This window comes from Loxodonta africana, chromosome 19, assembly GCF_030014295.1.
Source record: "Loxodonta africana isolate mLoxAfr1 chromosome 19, mLoxAfr1.hap2, whole genome shotgun sequence".
Taxonomy (NCBI): domain Eukaryota; kingdom Metazoa; phylum Chordata; class Mammalia; order Proboscidea; family Elephantidae; genus Loxodonta; species Loxodonta africana.
In genome coordinates this window covers 25,727,822-25,749,977 of record NC_087360.1, presented here as the reverse complement: position 1 = coordinate 25,749,977, position 22,156 = coordinate 25,727,822, and the positions used below count along the sequence as shown (strand labels likewise).

General features: G+C 47.2%; 1 protein-coding gene and 1 non-coding gene across 2 annotated transcripts; both read right to left on the bottom strand.

Annotated features, from left to right (window-relative positions):
- Nucleotides 1-398: 398 nt before the first annotated feature.
- On the bottom strand, nt 399-533 carry LOC111753120 (small nucleolar RNA SNORA70). The gene has a single exon (XR_002787975.1). It is a non-coding gene; the product is annotated as a small nucleolar RNA SNORA70 (small nucleolar RNA).
- A 6,696-nt stretch (nt 534-7,229) lies between these two features.
- On the bottom strand, nt 7,230-20,698 carry LOC100658335 (putative SEC14-like protein 6). The gene is given in 15 exon segments (XM_064271922.1): nt 7,230-7,513; nt 7,677-7,773; nt 7,775-7,834; nt 7,837-7,855; nt 7,945-8,096; nt 8,165-8,270; nt 11,196-11,280; nt 12,755-12,827; nt 13,292-13,387; nt 13,957-14,145; nt 14,251-14,310; nt 15,102-15,145; nt 16,608-16,683; nt 18,374-18,401; nt 20,616-20,698. Coding segments are annotated over 15 exon segments (1,281 nt in total). The 3' UTR covers nt 7,230-7,400.
- Between the last annotated feature and the right edge of the window lie 1,458 nt (nt 20,699-22,156).

Sequence of the window (22,156 nt, the reverse complement as noted above, 5' to 3'; positions counted from 1 at the left end):
ACAAGTAAGGTGAGACCATTTCAGCCAAAGCCCTCTTGAGTGCAGGGCCCACCACTTCTCCGAGAGGCTCCACTTGGAGATATATTTGACCCCACAACCATATAGAAAGAGGTGCTTCTCAGCCACTATGTCTTGAAATTCATGAGCATGAAACTTGGTAAAGCCGCACTTCTTAGAGATACAAATTTTCCGGCAGCCAGCAAACTTGAACTGGGTCCTGCTTAGGGCCTCAGCCTCATGCTTCTTTTTCTGAAGGCTGGTGCAAATGGACATGATGACTTGGCTGATGTGGATCCCGGCCACTATACCCTAGGACTTTCCAAAGGCACCTTGCATACCTATCTAGAGCCTAGACTGGGGACAGCAATAGGTCAAAGACATGAATAGCAATAGGGAAGGGCTATCTCCAAGGTCCTTTAGGGTGACCCATATAAGCAATAGGCTGCGTACACTACTGAGGAGGCTGCTGTTTGCAGCAATGGCACTCTGGGTGCCCATGGGGAGAGGAGGCCGGATGGCTTAATTGGCTGCAGTCCACATTTAACTCTATGGTTTTAGCTCTAATATTCAGGTCTTTGCTCAATTTTGAGTTAATTTTTATACATGGTGTGAGGTAGGGATCCAACTTCATTCTTTTACATGTGGAAATCCAATTGTCCCAGGACCATTTGTTGAAGACTATTCTTTCCCCCATTGAAAGACGTTGACACCTTTGTTGAAATTCAATTGACTATAGACGTATGGATTTATTTATGCACTCTCAATTTAATTCCATTGATCTATATATCTGTCCTTCTGCCAGTATACCACATTGTTTTGATTACTGTTGCTTTGTATTAATTTCTGAAATTGGAAGTTATGAATCCTTCAGCTTTGTTCTACTCTTTCAAGATTGTTTTTGCTATTCTGAGTACATACAAATTTTGGGATCGGAATGTTCATTTCTCAAAAAAAAAAAAAGAGCAGTTGAGATTTTAACAGAGATCGTACTGAGTCTGTAGACCGCTTTGGGCAGTATTGCCATCTCAACAATATGGTCTTCCAGTCTATGAACATCAGGTATATTTCCATTTATTTAACCCATTGCTGTTGAGTTGATTCCAACTCATAGTGACCCTATAGGACAGAATAGAACTGCCCCATGGGGTTTCCAAGGCTGTAATCTTTTTTAGGTATGTGTGTTTCAGGTGAAAGTTTACAGCACAAGTTAGCTTTTCATTCAAAAATTTATATACAAATTGTTTTGTGACATTGGTTACAATCACTGCAATGTGTCAGCACTCTCCCCTTTCCCTTTCCACCCTGGGTTCTCTGTGTTCATTCGTCCAGTTTTCCTGTTTCTTCCTGCCTTCTCATCTTTGCTTTTGAGCAAGTATTGCCCATTTGGTCTCATATACTTGATTGAACTAAGAAGCACATTCCTTAGGTGCATTATTGTTTCCCCTCATGATTTTTAGTGGCAAGTCACTTTCCGTTTGTCCTTTGATTTTGATTCAGTTTGTTACAACTGCTTCTTTTTTATAGTTACACTCTACCCTCTATGCCCACACTCCCGAGTTTCTGGGAAAACACAGAGAAGAAGATATCACATCTGATTCATATATATTGAGAAACATTTATTGACCTTGCACATGGAGTCACTGTGAGTCAGAATCGACTCCAGGGCAACTAGCAATAATATGATGCCCATTAGTGATATGGGGCAGGTTCCATGCAACCTGAAATCTCCAGCAGTGCAGTAAATGTTCCCAAAATTACACATAATTTGAGTCCCCCACATTGCAAGTCTTTCTCCTATTTCAGCCACCCACCTTCTCCTTATCACTGTAAAATCATCGTTTCACAACAGGCACTGCTGTTTTGTTTTTTTCCCCCAAAAGAAACATGAGGAGAAAACCCAGAAATGACAATTTTGTATCCTGTTTGTAAATATTTTTTTTTATTTGTAAATATTTATTCTTGGGGGTCTTCTCTCTGTTCCATTCCACATGCCTTGGGGATACTAACATTTTAGCACCAGGGGACACCACCTCAAATCCTCAATGCCTAATAGCAGATGCAAACCAAACCCATTGCCATTGAGTCGATTTTGACTAATAGCAACCCTATAGGACAGAGTAGAACCGTCCCCATAGGGGTTCCAAGGCTGTAATCTTTACGCAAGCAGGCTGCCACATCTTTCTCTCCTGGAGCAGCTGGTGGGTTCCAACCACCAACATTTAGGTTAGCAGCTGAATGCTTAACCACTGTACCACCAGGGCCCCCTTCCATTGATTTAGGCCTTCTCTAATTTCTTTCAGCAATGCTTTGTAGTTTTCAGTGTACAAGTCTTGCACTTATTTGGTTAAATTTATTCTTAAGTATTTTACAAATGAAATTGTTTTCTCGATTTCATTTTGGATTGTTCATTCAAGTGTATAGAAATACAAATGACTTTTGTATTTTGATCATGTATCCTGCAACCTAATGACCTTGTTTATTAACTCTAATTGTGTGTGTGTACACGTGTGTGTATGAGTAGTCTTTAGGGTTTAGTTTTGTCTTCTTTTGTGATCAGAAAATGAAGCGTGATAATGATGATGTTGATGATAATGACGATGATGTCTGTGCCACAGGTGTCAAGAGCCACCAAGAAGTCAAGACTCTCACTGCAGGAGACTCCAAAGACTTCTGAGTTGAGGATACCGCTCTTGACCAAGTTCGTCGGAATCAAGTTCATGACACTTCTGATGCTTATCATAGGATGTAGGTTGTTATGGTGAGAGGATTACGAGGATAGTGAACATGCCGCAAAGTGGAGGAAGCCTTAATTTATACACACATTGTCTAGGTCAGGAGATGGCATGTCCCCTCCCACAGTGCCCAGAGGGATCTAAGGGCATAAGTGTCCCAAGTTCTTCATGCCAAACTATACTCTGCTTTCATTGCCATCCTTGGGGAGCCTGGGGTACCCAAACTAAGGTGGGGGAAACAGAGCCTATGGGTGACCACAAGCAAAATAGCCCAAACAGCTGTAATTCCTTTCCCAAGACTGAACAGATAATCACCCAACAGTTCAGAAACGTGGTGCTAAAGCATTAGCCAGGATGCCTGGGTTTGAATGCCGGCTTCACCTCTAATGTACTGTGTGATCTTGAGCTTCAGTTTTCTCATCTGTAAATTGGGGCTAATAAAAGGTTACTGAGATGGTTAGAAGAGGCCAGGAAGGTGCCTTACCCACTGCAAGGCACATGGTAAGTGATCATTTGTTGCTGTGTGTCATAGAGTCTAATCCAACTTATAGCAACCCTATATGACAGAGTAGAACTGCCCTATAGGGTTTCCTGTTGTTATTGTTGTTAGGTGCCATCCAGTCAGTTCCGACTCATAGTGACCCTATGCACAATAGGACGAAACACTGCTCGGTCCTGAGCCATCCTTACAATTGTTGTTATGCTTGAGTTCATCGTTGCAGCCACTGTATCAATCCACCTCATTGAGGGTCTTCCTCTTTTCCACTGACCCTGTACTCTGCCAAGCATGATGTCCTTCTCCAGGGACTGATCCCTCCTGACAACATGTCCAAAGTATGTAAAATGCAGTCTCCCCACCCTTGCTTCTAAGGAGCATTCTGGTTGTACTTCTTTCAAGACAGATTTGTTCCTTCTTTTGGCAGCCCATGGTATATTCAATATTCTTCGCCAACACCACAATTCAAAGGCATCAATTCTTCTTCGGTTTTCCTTATTCATTTTCCAGCTTTCACATGCATATGATGTGGACTTGCTCTGATTTTCTTCAGTTTCAGCTTGAACTTGCATATGAGCAATTGATGGTCTGTTTCCCAGTTAGCCCCTGGCCTTGTTCTGATTGATGATATTGAAATTATAATAGTAATGAGTAATAGTAATATGTATGTTCATGGCAGCACTGTTCACAATACCCAAAAAGTAGACGTAGTCTTAATGCCCATCAACAGATGATGGGTAAACAAAACATGATATGTTCATACAATGGAATAATACTTAACCATAAGAAGGAATGAAGTTCTGATACATCCTGTAAGATAGATGAATCTCAAAAACGTTATGCTAAATGAAGGAAATCAGACATAAAAAGTCATATATTTTGTGATTCCATTTATTCTATTTCTCTACTCAGAATACCCCCACATGTCTGTCAGTTTGTCATACTTTGGGGGCTTGCGGGTTGGTGTGATGCTGGAACCTATGCCACCAGTATTCAGATACCAGCAGAGTCACCCATGGAGGACAGGCTTTAGCTGAGCTTCCAGTCTAAGGCAGACTAGGAAGAAGGATCTGGCAGTCTACTTCCGAAAAGATTTAGCCAATGAAAACCTTATGAATAGAGCAGAACATTGTTTGATATAGTGCCAGAAGATGAACCCCTCAGGTTGGAAGGCACTCAAAAGACAACTGGGGAAGAGCTGCCTCCTCGAGGTAGAGTTGACCTTAATGACATGGATGGAATCAAGCTTTTGGGACCTTCATTTGCTGGTGTGCACGATTCAAAATGAGAAGAAAACAGCTGTAAACATCCATTAATAATAGGAACATGATATGTATGAAGCACGAATCTAGGAAAATTAGAAGTCATCAAAAATGAAATGGAACACATAAACATTGATATCCTAGGCATTAGGGAGCTGAAATGGACTGGTATTGGCCATTTTGAATCAGACAATCATATGGTCTAGTATGCTGGCAATGACAACTTGAAGAGGAATGGTGTTGCACTCATCATCCAAAAAAAAAATTCAAGATCTATCCTGAAGTACAACGTTGTCAGTGATAGGCTATCCATATGCCTTCAAGGAAGATCAGTTAATACAACTATTATTCAAATTTATGCACCAACCACTAAGGCCAAAGATGAAGAAATTGAAACTTTTTAACAACTTCTGCAGTCTGATATTGATCGAACATGCAATCAGCATGCATTGATAATTACTGGAGATTGGAAAGCAAAAGTTGGAAACAAAGAAGAAGGATCGGTAGTTGGAAAATATGGCCTGGGTGATAGAAATGATGCCAGAGATCTCATGATAGAATTTTGCAAGACCAACGACTCCTTCATTGCAAATACCTTTTTTTCGCCAACATAAATGACAACTGTACACATGGACCTTGCCAGATGGAATACACAGGAATCAGATCGACTACATCTGTGGGCAGAGGTGATGGAAAAGCTCAATATCAACAGGCAAAACAAGGCCACGGGCTGACTGCAGAACAGACCATCGATTGCTCACATGGAAGTTCCTGTTGAAACTGAAGAAAATTAGAACAAATCAACGAAAGCCAAAGTACAACCCAAAGTGAGCCCACCTGAATTTAGAGACCCTCTCAAGAACAGATTTGACACATCAAACATGAATCACCGAAGGCCAGACGAGTTGTGGAATGACATCAAGGACATCACACATGAAGAAAGCAAAAGGTCATTTAAAAGACGGGAAAGAAAGAAAAGACCAAAATGATGTCAGAAGAGACTTTGAAATGCTGTTGAATATTGAGTAGCTAAAGCGAAAGGAAGAAATGATGACGTAAAAGAGTTGAACAGATGATTTCAAAGGGCAACTTGAGAAGACAAAATATTACAGTAACATGTGCAATGACCTGGAGATGGAAAACCAAAAGGAAAGAACAGGCTGTGCATTTCTCAAGCTGAAAGAACTGAACAAAAAATTCAAGCCTCGAGTTGCAATAGTGAAGAATTCTATGGGGAAGATAATAAATGACTCAGGAAGCATCAAAAGAAGGTGGAAGGAACACAGAGTCACTATGCCAAAAAGAATTGGTCGACGTTCAACCATTTCAGGAGGTGCAGTATGAACAGGAACCGGTAGTATTGAAGGAAGAAGTCCAAGCTACACTGAAGGCACTGGTGAAAAACAAGGCTCCAGGAATTGATGGAATATCAATTGAGATGTTTCAAGCAACGGATGCGGTGCTGAAAGTACTCCCTCGTCTATGCCAAGAAATTTGGAAGACAGCTATCTGGCCAACCAGCTGGAAAAGATCTATATTTATGTCTATTCCCAAGAAAGGTGATCCCGCCAATTCAGAAATTATGGAACAATATCATTAATATTACAAGCAAGTAACATTTTACTGAAGATTGTTCAAAAGCAGCTGCAGGTTTTGACAGGGGACTGTAAGAAATTCAAGCCAGATTCAGAAGAGGACGAGGAACCAGGGATATTATCGCTGATGTCAGATGGATCCTAATTGAAAGCAGAAAGATGTTTATCTGTGTTTTACTGACTATGCAAATGCATTCGACTGTGTGGATCATAACAAATTATGGATAATATTTTGAAGAATGGGAATTCCTGAACACTTAATTGTGCTCATGAGGAATCTGTACATAGATCAAGAGGCAGTCATTCAAACAAAACAAGGGGATAGTGAGTGGTTTAAAGTCAGGAAAGGTGTGTGTCAGGGTTGTATCCTTTCACCATACCTATTCAGTCTGTATGCTGAGAAACTAATCCGAGAAGCTGGAGTGTATGAAGAAGAACGGGGCATCAGGATTGGAGGAAGACTCATTAACAACCTGCGTTATGCAGATGACACAAGCTTCTTTGCTGAAAGTGAAGAGGACTTGAAGCACTTACTGATGAAGGTCAAAGACCACACCTTCAGTATGGATTACGCCTCAACATAAAGAAAACAAAAATCCTCACAACTGCACCAATAAGCAACATCATGATAAACGGGGAAAAGGTTGAAGTTGTCAAGGATTTCATTTTACTTGGATCCACAATCAATGCTCATGGAAGCAGCAGTCTAGAAATCAAAAGATGCATTGCATTGGGCAAATCTGCTGCAAAAGACCTCTTTAAAGTGTTGAAAAGTAAAAATATTACCTTAACACTGAAGTGCGCCTATGGGTCTGTGAGGCCTGGCGCCAAGCTCCATTCGAGACCCAGGCTGAAACCTTCATGGGGGCTTGGATGGAGACCCTGAGGATTAACAAATTCTTAGGTGCTGTAATGCTGGGAGGGAAAGAACATGCATTGGGAGACAAAATTGAGAGTTGAAAAGCTTCTTCTAGATGGAGAAGCAGTAAGGTTGGATTTCACTTAAACTTGAATTTCAACTCAGAACAGCAATTGCACAACTGCTTGATGGGTAACTCGTGATTTGGTCTTGGTTCACAGAAAAAGGCCTGGAGTTGTCACTGAGCTCGAAGTCACAGGAGGTAATGGTGGAGAGAGAGGGTTTGTGTTGCTTTGTGGTGACCACTGGGTCACTGTCCAGGCAGTTCCTGAGGAGCAGACAGGCTGTGCTCGTTGTTATAGAATCCCTGTCCTTGAGAGGTCAGGCCAGGGAAGACCATGAACTCATTGTGGACCCAGAGATCAAAGAAGAGGGCACTGGGGCCACAGGCTCACCCTAGAATTTCTCAATCTTCTCCACAAAGGTTTGGTCTGTGAACAGGACTTCCAAAGTGTAGCTAATGTGTTTGGAATGAACCAGGCTGTACGTGTTGTCGAAACTCAGTACGTCTGCACGGAGGGACAGACATTCAGACAGGATGCGCCCATCCACGACCTGCCCTGTCACATCATGATTCCTTGCCAGGGTACCAGACCAGGGAGCCATATAGAGGACCACCCCTCTCCCCATCTGGATCTTGTCTGGGTGGAGCTGTTCCTGGCCAGCACTTACAGACACCTGACTTGAGGCAGGTGAGGCTTCCGTCCTCAGGCACCATGCAACCATCGTAGTGCTGGCTGGGCAGCACCTCTGCCATCTCGCCCCCACCACTGCCTCTCCCTCATCTTAGCCTTTAGGAAGATCCCAAAGCTGATGTTCTCCCTACCACACAGTCTGATGAGAACTGCCACCTGCAGTGGACAGAACCCTGCTGAGGACACTGCTGTGCCCTGTGGCCCCTCCCAGCTGTGCCCAGGGGTGGAGTGGCCACTGTCCCTACCTGAGCATACAGCCCGGGAACAGGATAGTGTTCTCTGCCTGTAGGGAGGAGCCTTGGCCCACAGGCATGGTGTGCTCCTATCACATCTTCACCTTGTTGCATAGGTAGTAGCTCTTGGGCACCTCACCTCCGTAGTTGATTTGAGAGTGAAGCTGGGTGAGTGGGCACTAGACCTGAGCCTGTCCATCCCCTCCTTTCCCATCATCTGGGCACTCTGTGCCTTGGTCAGGCACTTGGGGTTGCCATTGAGGTCAGTCATTTTTCCCCCAAACTCTGCAGATAGCTGGTCAGGGCTGATGAACTTCAGCAACTCTTCCTTCCAATTGCCTGTGGGGACAAGAAGGGGTTCCAAGGGGGTTCAGGGAGGCTCAACAGAGGGCAGACGAGGTCAAGCCCAGTGCTTTCCCTCTTCCTGGGGCCCTTGAGGCCCTCCTGTGCTCCTGGTGGCCCATTCCCTGGAGCAATACAGTCCCCAGAATAGAAGCTGAGCAGCTCTAGCCCTGGGGTTCAGCATGTGTTCCTGTGTTGACCAGTTCCTTGCCTGCCCTGCTCTTGCTGCCCCTCCAGGCCCTGCGCCTTACCCTGCTGCCTGTCCCGTGGTTGGAGCATGGACCTTCTTGGTAGGGACTCAGATCAGCAACTCCTAGAGTCCAAGGCTGAGGACAGTCAATGTGCTTAATATGTAAAGAGGATTTATAAATAAATCAGAAAAATACTTTTTTTAGAAAATGGACAAGAGGCATCAGGAGGCAATAAAACAAGAAATTAGAACAGCCAATGAGCATAAAGAAAAAGTTGAATTTCATAAGCTATGTGAGAAATCTTAAGTAAAACAATAACATATAATCATTTTCCATTACAAAAGTGACAGGAGTCTTAAATTATAAATACCCAATATTGGCAAATGGGGTCATTATTCACAGCTGGCGAAGTTAAATCATGTCATCTGTGTGGAGCACTGCTCTGTAAAAGATATCAGGAGTCCTAATGCATACATTTCCTTTGAGGAAAAACTAGGATTTCTAGGATTTTATCCTATGAAAAAATTGTGAATGTGAACAAAGATTTATCTATAAGGTCTTCATTTCTAATTTGTTCCTGATAGTGAATATATTATAAACAACCTAAATTTACAACATTAGAAAATTTAAAAAGTAAATTATGAAAATTCCTTACAATGAAATACTGTATAGTCATCTTAGAAAAATATTTACCAAAATGGAAAAATGCTTATCATGTGTTAAATGGATACTGCCCCCCCCCAAAAAAAACTCAAATCCGTTGCCATCGAGTTGATCCTGACAACTGCCCCTTAGGGTTTCCAAGAAGCAGCCGATGGACTCGAACTGCTGACCTTTTGGTTAACAGTTGTAGCTCTTAACCACTGAGCCACTAGGGCTCCTGAATGGATACAGCGGGCTACAAAAGGGTATGTATGGTTTGAACCTATATTTGTTTTTTTCTTAATGCATTCCTCCAAAAAAGACAGTGTAAGTATTAATAACAGGTTCTTGTCAAGCAGACTAGCTAATTGAAGTCAGCCAGACACAGGGCTGGAAGAACAGAAAGGTTTATTCACAGTTTGCAAACTGGGAGACAGGTACAGTCTCATGACCTAAGGCTGCCAGCTCCCTGAACCGGGGCAAATTTGTTCCTTTTATAGGGAATTACATACATATGCATCAACAGTGAGGGGAGGATCTTCAGTCTTGTGAACCGTGCAGTCCACATAATTTTAGTGAATGAATTTTTGCACACGACTCTAAAAATATTGCACACAGCCCTGAAAAATGGCGGCGGCTCCCTGCTGCCACCCCAGGAAGGTCATATAGTGGGTAGATTCGGAGTCAGTGCCCGGCACCTCTGCCTCCTGCCAGGAGATGAGAACAAACCTGGGGATTCAGCCAATCATGGTGAAGTGTTGTAAAAGCTGTAACAAAAATGTAGCAAGAGTCAACATTTCTGAAAAACAACTATTATGGGATGGTTAATAACCCTTTCATGACTGCCTGCTTCATTAACAGTAATTCTCTGAGTGACATGATTTTTTTTCCTCTTCTTTGTACATCTTTGTATTTTCTAATTTTTTGACCATGAGCAGTTATTAGTTGTATAATTTTAGGAAAATGTGTATGGGAGTATGGCAGGCAGAACAATGGCCCCTAAAGATGCCCACATCCTAATTCCTGGAATATGCTGGAAACCCTGGTGGCGTAGTCGTTAAGTGCTACGGCTGCTAACCAAAGGGTAGGAAGTTTGAATCTGCCAGGCGCTCCTTGGAAACTCTATGGGGCAGTTCTACTCTGTTCTATAGGGTCACTATGAGTTGGAATTGACCCAATGGCACTGGGTTTGTTTTTTTTTGTTTTTGGATCAATATGCTACATTACACATTAAGGGTATTTAAGGCTGCTAATAAACTGACCTTAAAATAGATTATCCTGGATTATCTAGGACAGCCCCATGTAATCACAAAGGTATTCAAAAGTGGAAGAGGGAGGCAGAAGAGTCAGTGTCAGAGTGACTCAGCACCAGAAGGCTCAACCACCATTGCTGTATTTGAATGAAAATGGAGGAGGGGGCTACAAGCCAAGGAATGTGGGCAGCACCTAGAATCTGGAAAAGGCAAAGAAATGGATTCTTCCCTAGAGCCTCCAGAAAGGAATGCAGTCCTGCCTACACCTTGATTTCAGCCCAGTGAGACCTATTTCAGACTTCAGTAAGATAATAAATTTATGGTTTTAGGTCACTAAGTTTGTGGTACTTTGTTATGGCAGCCATAGGAAACAAATGCAGGGGGTTAGTGGACAGTACCAGAGATGGGGTGTTTATAAGAGATATGCCAATGTAGTAAACATTGACTAGATGACTCCTATGGCAGGCACTGGGGTGGGCATGTTCTTTTCATTGTCTCCATTTTCTCTCACAGCAACCTGGATCTTACGTTCTCACTTTACAGATGAGGAAACGGAAACCCAGACAGAGCAGCTGATAACCGGCAAAGCCAAGCCTCAAATCCAGATCTACCAACTTAAAATTGGGGTTCCTCACCCATGCTGCCTTTGGGGCCTCTCAGATGCCCCCTGGCCCCTCTACTCTCTGGTGAGTGGGCACATCAGCCTCAGCAGTTGATGCCAGAAAGCTATGTTTATCAACACCAGCTTGGGTCCAGGAGCCCAGTGCCCTCAGATGCAGGGCCCATTCAGGGTGCCAGGAGCAGCCCCCAGCTCGGGCCTGAAGTGGCCCACTCATCTCCCAGAGTCACCACCTTCCTGCTTGTCTGCTCACTCATGTAGGACTTGATCAGGTTGAAGGCCATGTGGAACAGTTTGGGGACTGAAACAGGCACATAGTTCCCCCCTCAGCAGTGGCTGGGGTAGTAGGGTCTCCTGGAGCTTTGGATGCCAGCCCCATCATGCCCATTTCCCTCATGCCATTCCTGTCCTCCATTCACGCATACTTTTTCACAACAATTAAATTCTATATCCAGTCCACTGAAAAACTGGAACCAAACTCGGGTCAACATACAAGCTACAGGCATCTAAATACTTCCACATGCCGCCCCACCACTTCTGCCCCATTGTACCTCATCTTCAAGGCTCCAAGGGAAGCCCTAGCCTCTGCTGCCAGCCATCCCAGGTGTCAATGAAGGAAGCTACCTGACGTCCCAGACACTTCAGAACCCACCCAGGAAAAGGGCAGAATCTGCTGCTTCTGTTTGTTGGGTCCAAGTCACAGACCCTGTTATGGATTGAATCGTGTTCCCTAAAATATATTTTGAAGTCCTGGCCCCTGTACCTGTGATCCTGTTTGGAAATAGGGTTTTTCTTTTGTTATGTTAATGAGATCATGTGAGAGTAGGGTGGGCCCTAAACCCAATTGCTTCCGAGTTATAAAAAGACCAGAACAGACACAGAGACATAGATTCCGGGGGAAGAGGAAAACTGACGATGGAGACAGATGCAGCTACAAGCCCAGGAACACCAGGTGTTGCTGGCAGATACTAGAAGCTGAAATAGACAAGGAAAGACCTTCTCCTAGAGCCATCCCTTGAGTTTGGACTTCTAGGCTTCTCAACTATGAGAAAATAAACTCCTGTTCTTTAAAGCCACCCATTTTTGGTATCTGCATTAAGGCAGCTCTAGGAAATTAGACAAACTTTCCTTAAGAAACTGACACAGATTCTTGATAGGAGGGTGGAAGGAGGATCCCATCTACTGCAGGCAAGAAAAATCCCATTCAGAACTTGGGAAAGTTCTCCCCATGTGGCTCTAGACAATGGTATAGCATCAGAAATGAGGCCAACTTCCTTTTGGCATAACAGACTCACAGTTGCAAAGTATGGACTTATTTTTTTGTTTTTAATTGAGATATAATTCACGAACTATAAAAGTCACTGTTTTTAAAATGTACAATTCAGTGGTTTTTGGTGTATTCACAAGCTTGTGTGACTATCACCACTATCTAGCTCCAGAACATTTTCGTCATCAAAAGAAACCCAAGAAGAAATCTGTTAACCCATTAGCAGTCTTAAGTCCCTCCCCACACCCCTCTTTTCCCTGGCTACCAGTAACCTACTTTCTGTCTTTATGGGTTTGCCTATTCTGGACACTTCGTATACATGGAATCGTACAATATGTGGCCTTTTGTGTTTGGTTTCTTTCATTTAGTATAGTGTTTTTGTGATCATTTTTTAAACTTTTTTTTTTTAGTTTTTTTGCTATCCTGGGTGGAGCAGGAGAGAAAAGGGCTGGCTGTCCCCAGGGCCCAGGGCCTCTAAGACTCCCCAGAGCTGAGTCCCGATCCTAGCTCGCTCCCAGAGGAAACAGCAGCAGGAGACCCAAGGGCTCCTTGCAGAAGGGCAGATACTGGAAAGGGGTGAGCTGGGGGTGGGAATAAGAGGGCAGGTTGGGGATGAGCAGGGTATGGGTGTGAGAAGGGGAGGGGCATTCACGGGGCACTGGGAGGCCTGGGGATGAGCCTAGTTGCACTCGCCAGGCATGAGATTGTGACATCAAGTGCTGCCTGACTTGGCACAACCCTGAGAGGCTGTGGATTTGAAAACACCCCTGCAAACAGGAAATTAAAAAAAAATCCAAACCCATTGCCATCCAGTCAATTCCGACTCATAGCAATCCTATAGGACAGAGTAGAACTGCCCCATAGAGTTTCCAAGGAGCGTCTGGTATATTCCAACTGCCAACCTTTTGGTTAGCAGATGTAGCTCTTAACCACTACACTACCCTTGCAGCGAGAAGAATGAAGACCCACCACCCCATATCAACGAGGAGAGGAGCAGAGACCAGGCTCCTGGCGCCTCACCTGATACTCTTGGCGGTTACCTCACCTCCTGGGTGAACTCAACTCCTGGCTTCCACAGATGCCTCAGATCCAGCCCCTCAAAATCAAGAACGGTGAAGATTTTGTCCACCTTCTTCCCCAGCTTCTTGGAAACAACAGGGGTGAGACCTCGTGAGGCTCAGTGCCTCCCACACCCACCAAGGTGGGGCTGGGCCTGAGCCTGGGGCAACAGCCTGGGTGGTCTGAAAAGGCCGGCAAGTCCCTGGCTTGGCCTGGTATAGAGGTTTTGGGCCAGGAGCCAGGTCTAGGACGGGGTCATCCCAAGGGGCGCCAGGGCTGGAATGGCCTGAGGCCTACCCTCTCTGATTCTGCCATGGGAGGACAAGCCAATGTGCCTCAGTTTTCTCCTTTATCCAGTGAGGCTGAAATACTTGTCCTTCTCCATCAAATGAGGCCACAGCGGGCAGCATTGCTTAGTGTTGGCTTAGGGGTGAGTCAGTGGGGGGCTGCTGGGATGATGAGTTCTAGCTTGGTCACATACTGTGTGGCTTTGGGCGGGCTCAGAGAGGCCACCGTCAACTCATGTTCCACTAAAAGGAACAAAGGTGCTCAGAAAGGTGGGGTTCTGAGATGGTTCTGGGGGCGAGGAGTATCTGCCTGGTACTGTAGGGTGGCCTTTATGGTGTGGGCTGTGGCTGGGGTGGTGACCACCTCTTGATTCTGCTGTTCACAGGCCCAAAGGAGCAGCTTGCAGCTCCAGAACTTGTCCCTGAACAGCTCCTGTTTGGAGGTTGAGAGGAGGAAGCCCTTGGTGTCCAGGCCTCTGATGATGAGGTCCCAGATGAGGCTGCCCTCTTGGTCATGGCTGCAGATGCCAGTGGCACGGAACAGCCTGACCACCTGGATGTACACAAGAGGAGGTTCAGTGCCTCGGCTGGGGGGCCAGGGAGCAGGGCTGGGTTTAAGGAAGAGGGTCCTGGGTAGGGGGACATAGTGGGGCCTCACCTCTGGGGGCTGCCACACAAGGATGTTGTCCGGGTCTTGTTGCTTCCAGAACTCCAAGTGCTGGGGAAACACAGCCGGAGCTGAAGGCCCCGCCTGCCCCAAAGGCCTCTGTGGGGACCTGGGGGCAGCAGGCTGGGCCTCTCTGCCTATAGCCACCCAGGATGTGCCAGAGCATCCCAGCCCCACCAACACAGAACAGGGACAGAAGAGGGTGGAGGGGACGAGGGCCTGAGATGGGCGAGGAGGAAACTAAGAAAGGGACAAGGGAGTCCTCAAGCTGCAGCTGCCTACCTCTCCCTGTGTCCTTCCACCTGTCCCATGCTCCACGGGCTGCCCTGGCAAGCTCTGCAGAGCAGGCATCAGACTCTTGGTTCCCTGGCTCCCAGATGATCCTGCAGGGCTCTGCAGATGGGCCTGGCCACCTGTGCAGCCTCATCTCTCCTTTTCTACACAACGTGGCCTCTTGGAAAGCACCCAACTCGTTCCCACCCCAGGGCCTTTGCACTAGCTGTGCCCTCTGCCACTCATCTTCACATGCCTGCCTCCTTTGGGCATTCACACCCCAGTTAAAATGTCACCTCCTCAGCAAGACATCCTCTGATTTCCCTTTCTTCTCTGTTTTACTGTCTTTGTTGTACTTTCTACTCTCTGGAATTGTCTTGTTTATTTATTCATTTACCTGATTTCTTTTCTCTCTCTTCACATCAAAGAGCGCTTAGCACAGGGCCAGGCTCACCGTAGGGGCTGAATAAATGAATGTTACGTGAATGAATAAATGAATGAGTGAATGAACGCTTCAGATTTGGGATAGGAAGCAGGCCCAGTGAGGCTGGGGGAGGTGTCACTCTCACCTTCCAAAGCGTGGACTCTGATTCCTGCAGGTCAAAGCTCCAAGCTGCAACAAGGGGACAGGGTCATGTAACTGGAATCCCTGAGTTGTCCGAATAGAAGCCCCTCTCCTCCCTCCTTCAGGGCTTGGCCTTCTTTTACTCAGAAGGCCCAGTGCCCAACAGGGGGAACCACAGTGGGGCTCAGGCAAACCCGGGATACCCTGAGCCCCAGGAAGGACTGGGCGCAGGCACAGTCAGGATACTTTTCTAACTTGGTGGCAGTAGGAAGGGTATTCCAGGTGGAGGAAACTGCCCAAGCAAAGGCCTTGAGGCGGGGAAGCCTGCTGGTAGACATGCTGTAATTTATATAAACCACACACCAGGCTCAGAGGCAAGCTGCCCTCAGAGGTCTGCAAGGGCTGTCCAATGTATATTAAATATGCTGGGCTCTCCCTGTACCTCCAGGGACATGAATTCCTGTGAACTTCACAAACGCTGCAGCAGATGTGATAATCAACACTGTTTTATAATGGTTTCCTCACAGCAGAGGATATCGGTTCCAGCCTTACCTTATCAGGAAGAATTCTGAGGGAGGGAGTTAGGACCACATTCTCAGGGCCACCAAGAAAGCGTCTCCTGTCTGTGTGTTCAGATTCCTGGGATTTCAACATTTATCTCAAGAGCAAACCTTTGCTACCCCAGTTCCCAAAGCCTTTCTCTGGGAAGGTATCAAGTAATCGGCTCAAAAGTCAGACTGACCTGGTTTTGCCACTTGCTAGCTGGGTGACCTTAGTCAAGTGCTTTAGCCACTCTGAGCTACAGTTTTCTCCAATGCAAAATGGGGCTAATAATAGTACTTACTTCATTGGATTAGTGTGGAAAAAAAAAAGAAGAAAATAAGAAGCCAAAATTGCTTTACCCACTGTCTGGCACAGAATAAGTGCTCAAAAGATGCTAGTAATTATTATTACTCCTTTCAGTAGCCAGTCTCCAAGATGGCCCCCAATGATCCTCACCTCCTAGTATTCACAGCCTGTGTAGTCCCCTCCCACCCTGAGCAGGGCCACCTGAGTAACCAATAGGATATTGCAGAACTGATGGAATGTAACTTTCAAGTCACTTCCTCCTTGCTCTCTTGGATCCCTCGCTCTGGGGGAAGCCAGCCGCCATATTGTAAGGACACTCAAGCAGCCCTCTGGGGAGGTCTCTGTGAGGAGGAACTGAGGCCTCCAGCCAACAGCCAGCACCGACTTCCTAGTTCCATGTATGAGCCATCTTGGAAGTAGATCCTCCAGCACCACTCAAACCTTCAGATGAGACTGCAGCCCTGGCTGACATCTAACAGCATGAGAGACCCTGAGCCAGAACCACCATAAGCCACTCTATAATTCCTGACCCACAGAGTAGTGAGAGATAAAAAATGTTTATGATTGTTTTAAACTGCTGTGCTTTGGAGTAATTTGTTTGTTACACAGCAATAAATACCTAACACAGTCCTCTTTTGTACCCTTGACCCTCCGTCCTCACCTTGGAGCTAGCACAGGAAGAAGTGGTCATCAGGATTGGGTAGGGCAGGCAGCACATCCCGAATATTTTCCTGGAACTAGGGACAAAGCAGGCAGAAACCCAGGTTAGAGGCTCCCTTGCCCCTTTGATGCCATCAAAGGGTTGGTCAGCCACCCTCAGGCCTGCAGGGCTCACCTCCTTTGTGGAATAGGGTGTCTGAGTAAAGAGGCCCCCAAAACACCTGGACACTGGGAGAGCCAGGTCCTGGTCAAGTCGTGGCAGTTGCCTTTCTCCTGTGGGAAATGGAATAATAATGAGCTAGCCCTACAAGACTTCAGAGCGGATTAAGTGAGCATTAAACATGAAAACGATTTTCTGAGTCTCACTGCACTTAGGAGTATGGAGGCAGGGAGGATCCTCTTCAAGGCCCTGGTCTCTGTCCTCAGGGAGCCCCCAGTCAGGCGGGGGGGAGTGGGTCACACAGAGTCTGAGGCACAGAGAGGTTGAGCAACTTGCCCAGTGTCACACAGTCAGTGAATGGCAGAGTCGGGAGGCAAATCACACATCTGGTCCAGAGCTGGTCAACCAGGCCCAAGTGAGAAGTGGCTTGGCCAGGCCTGGGAGAGGATCCTTCACAGATGGGCCCTAGGAGCTAGTCAGGGCAGTCCAGCTGGCCCTGGAGTCTGAGGGTGGATATTGCTAACTGTGCCAAAGCCAGCTTCAAACACTGATAAATCAGGTCAGGGAAAGAGCACTAGACAAAGGGTCAGCAGTCCCAGTGTGGCCTTGCTTGAGTCACTTCCCCTCTCTCTGGATTGGTCTCCTCAGCATTCCAACAGCTGCTCAAAGGACCTTCTCTGGGCCCCACTCCAAATGAACTGAAAACCCTTATCCTCAGAAACATGATGGGGTGTTTGGCTCCAGGCTAAGCATTCAATTAATCTTGACTATAGTATCTTTTCTATATATCTTTGCTGTGATATTGCCATTATACCTATCCCGAGGTGAGGAAACTGAGGCTCGAACTGGTGACCTGACTTCCTCAGCCAAGATTTGAACCCAATTCCTTACCCCAATTGTCTGGTAAGAGGGCTCATTTCTGGCCTGGGCAGGGTGCCCCCTTCCCGAAGTGGAACACTTTTAGGGTAGTAATTGGGTCAGTTGCTCCCCCATTTGAACCCTCCCACAGCCCATGCTTAGAGCCCAGAGGAAAAGTTCCTGAGGAACTCCTTACAGGCTAGAGAGGAAAATGCATCCTTGCCCCTGCCTCTCCCCGGGGAGGTGATGAGTACCTGGGCTGCCTCGTGGTCAGCCCACCAAACCAGCAGCCGACACCTGCACTGTCCAATATGGGAGCCACTCTCAATAGAGACATGGCGGGTCCTGAGATCTGCTATGAGTGCAGAATACAGACGTGATTCCAAAGACCTAACAACAACAATAACAAGATCTCAATAGTAATTTTTACATTGATGACATGTTGAAATGAAAATGATTCGGACATATTAGATTAAGTAGAATACATTGTTAAAATTAACTTCATCTGTTTCAATTTACTTTTTTAATCTGGCTATGAGGAAATTCTAAATGACATATGTGACTTCAATTTGTGGCTCACACTCTATTTCTGTAGGACAGTCATGGTGTAGCCTCTGGCCACCAAGCCCCTCAAGATTAGGAAGAGATCCAGAGCTGCTCAGCTCACAGGGACCCCAGGTGCCTTGAGACCTGCCCCTCATGGGGCACAAGTTGAAACTGAGCCCGGCATAGGGCTCTCCCTGATTCACCTGAGCCAGCATCTTCTCTTGTGACCGGCTCAGTCACCTACTTGTCTGCTCATGCTGCCCACAGTGGCAGGAGTGGGGTCTGGTTCACTCTTCTTGGGTCCAGGCCCCGGTCTGCAGGTCCCTCAGGTTGCTTGCCTTTTGCTCAGCTGGCCCAGGTCTATGCCTACCCAGGGTCCGCCCCTTCCTGCTGGGCCTCTCATTCTTTCTCAGGTATCCGCAGCTTGGCCCTGGACTCAGGCTGCCCTGGGTTCAAGTCCTCATTGTAAATCAAGGACAGTGATGTTTGCCTCGCTGTGTTGATGTGGGGATGATGACAACAAGTGACACCATGTCTAAAGTGACACCACCTGCTGTCACACACAGGGGGCTGCTCTCCATTGTGCCTCTTAGTCCCCCCCACCCTGCCCCACTACTCCTGTAACTCCATCGGAGGCCTCCTGGAACCAGGGAAGGCTACCCCTCACCCCCAGCAGAGGCCTGGAACATATTGCCATCACACCCCAGTGTGTCCTAGGCTCCACCTGTCAACTAATATGTCTGAAACATCTGTCCATGATTCACCCTGCCTGTTAGGCCATCTGGCTTCAGGGGGAGGGAGAGACTTCCCAAGTTCAGACCCAAGGAGGTAGATATGCATCTGGGGCTGGGCCACATCTGGCCTGTCTGCCCCCTCCACTCCCTGGACATCCAGAAACCAGAGCTCGAGATGAGGATACGTCCTCGCACAAAATAGATGCTTGTCTTAGTCCGGCGCCCCCAGAAGCAGACCCTGAGACTAGGATTCCAGTGCAAGTTTACAAGTTTATTCGGGAGGTGATCCCAGGAAACACAAATAGGGAAGTGGGGAAGGGAGACAGAGTAAGGAAGGCAGCTAGATAGGAAGGGCTGCCAAGGAACTTACCACTGTGGGCAACTGGAGCTTAATCCTGCTGGGGACCTCTGGGAGACAGTGGGGAACACCCACCTCAGGCTTGTCCCACCCAAGGGATGAGGGAGTTGGGATATTTATGCATCAACTTCTGACAGCCTTTGATTGAGGACTCGTCCTTGCTATTACTGTTCTTAGCTGTCATTGAGTTGGCTCTGACTCATGGTAACCTTATATACGACAAAATATTGCCCGGTCCTGTGCCACCGTCATGATGATTGGTATGTTTGAGTTCGTTGTTGTGGCTATCGTGTCAAGGTTTTCGTTGTCTTTGCTGACCCTCTACTTCACCAACCATGCCGTGATTTTCTAGCAATGGATCTTTCCTGAGGATGGGTCCAAAGTAAGCCAGCCAAAGTCTCACAATCTTTGTTTCTAAGGAGCATTCTGGTTTTATTTCTTCTAAGACTGATTTGTTCATTTTGGGGCAGTCCACGGAATATTCAATATTCTTCACCAATATCACAATTTGAATGCATCAATTCTTCTGCTTTCTTTTTTCATTGCCCAACTATTACACAAATACGAGGCAACTGAAAAGACCATGGCTTGGTCAGACGCACCTTCGTCATCAAAGGGACATCTTTGCTTTTGAAAACTTTAAAGAGGTTTTTTGAGGCAGATTTGCCTAATGTTTGGTTTTCTGACTGCTGCTTCCCTGGACATCCGCTGTTGACTCAAGTAGAGTGAAATCACCGACAGGTTCATTTTTTCTTTTTTCTCCTTTTATCATGATGTTTATCAGTCCAGTTGTGTAGATTTTCATTTTCTTCACGTTCAGGTGTAATCCGCATTGAAGGCTAGCTATAATCTTTGACCTTCATCAGTAAGTATCCTGCTGGCACTCCAGGCCTGCTGTGCAGACTCGAAGACTGGAGAAAGCCCTCAGGCAGAGAAATGCAGGTGCCACAGCTGGGAAGTGTGAGGCTGAGGGCACGTGGGCAGGGCACCACAGCTTCCTATAACCAGGAACTTTGTGTTGGGCTCCATGCCAGGTTCTAGGCCAAGGGCTTTTTGCTCTGTGAGCCCCAGACCAGCCTTCTCCCATGTGATGGACTGACAAGTGCAGAGACTGCCGGAGGGAAACAGCTTGTCTGAGGCCATGCAGCAAGTGAGCCAGTCACGACTGTCTGGACTGAGAGCCACAGCGCTGGAGCCAAGGACCCTGGAGCCCCTGTACCTACCACTGGGTGGAGCATGCACAGGGGTGGCCTTGCTGAGCCCCACTATGGTCCACCCTTGACCTTGCATGGGGGTTAACTGGGGTGTGTTTGCCTCTTCTGCAGTATGTGGCTTCCCCAGGGCCCCACAGACCTGCAAGCTGGGGCTTTAGCCACAAAGAGCAAGTGCAAGACTCCCTCTTCTGCCCCTGCCCCTGCCCCGGTTCGGGCCTTCATCCTTCCCTCTGACTTCCCATACCCAGCACCTCTGGCCCATCTTCTTGAAGCCCACCTTTGAGAATGTCCCCCCCGCCCCAGCTCAAAAGCCTCCCATGGCTCCTTGACACCCTCAGGAGAAACTGCAAGCCCCTTAGCCTGGTGTTCAAGGCCCTTTGGGGTCCTTCCTGAGCTGATTTTCTCCTACTTATTCTAGCCCCCTTGCCTTTTTGCAATTCTCTTTCCAGCTTTTTCTAATGCTGTTCCCTCTCCCTGGAATGCCTTTCCTTGCATCATACTGTATCCAAATCTCCATAGCCCTCAGTGCCTTTTTCAACACCGCCTCTTCTGGGAGGGTTTTTCTGATCTGCTAGCTGGGAAGCAATCTGCCCCCCAAGTACTTTACCCTAAACTCCCACAACCTCCTGTCATCTGCTATCTGCCTAGCTATTGTGAGCACCTTACAGTCCCCCCTCCCGCCGCCAGGGACTCCTTTGTACATTGACTCCTGTGCTCACCATGGCCCCTCCCTCCCTTCCTCCCTGTCTCTCTCCCTGCCTTCCTTTTCTTTCTTTCTTTCCTGTCTTTCAGCATTTATTAAGAACCTACTGTGTGCAAAGTGGTGTCCCTGGATGGTGCAAATGGTAAACGCTCAACAGCTAACTGAAAGGTTGGCAGCTCAAGTCCACCCAGAGGCACCTCAGAAGAAAGGCCTGGTGATCTACTTCTGAAAATCAGCCATTGCAGACCCAGTGGGGCACTGTTCTACTCTGACACGCACGGGGGCGCCGTGAGTTGAAATCGACTCCATGGCAACTGGTGATCTGTATGCCAAACACTGTCCTGGGCCCAATTGTGCCAATAAGACCCAGTTTCCTTAGGAACTCACATCCGGGTGTCACAGGTAAGCTAAGGAACTCTTCAGGTCCTAGGTGAGCAGAGCTGTAATGGGGGAAGCTTGGTGGCTGAGGGCCCCTAGGGGAGGCCCTAAACTAGCCTGAGGCTCCAGTGTCGTCGGGGAGGGTGCTGGAGGAAGTGCCAACAGAGCTTGTTTTGAAAACAAGGAGGAATGCTAAGGCTTCAAAGCAAAGGGGGCCTTCGTTAGAGGGAACAGCATGTGCAAAGCCAGAGACACGAAGCACCAGTTTCTCCCCGAGGGTGGTGGGGATCGTGGTGGGGCTGATGGGGGAGCAGAGGAGAAGTGCTTGCCTGGGTGAGCCTGGGGGAGGAAGATCAGGAAGAGTCATTGTGACGCAGAGCAGGGACAGGGAGTGCAAAGGAAAGGGTCTCCACCGTTTCTCTGCCTGGAGGCGGCCATCCTCTCCACAGCCCAGGCTTCCACATAACAGGCCCTGGGTACCAGGGCACCATGGTGCCTCCAGCCCCCACCTGCACCGGGAGTGTCAGGGCCAGGCAAAACTAGGCTTGGCCCCATGGTGCCCTCTGCTGCCTGGGTGTGGTAAGAGCAGCCTGGCTCCT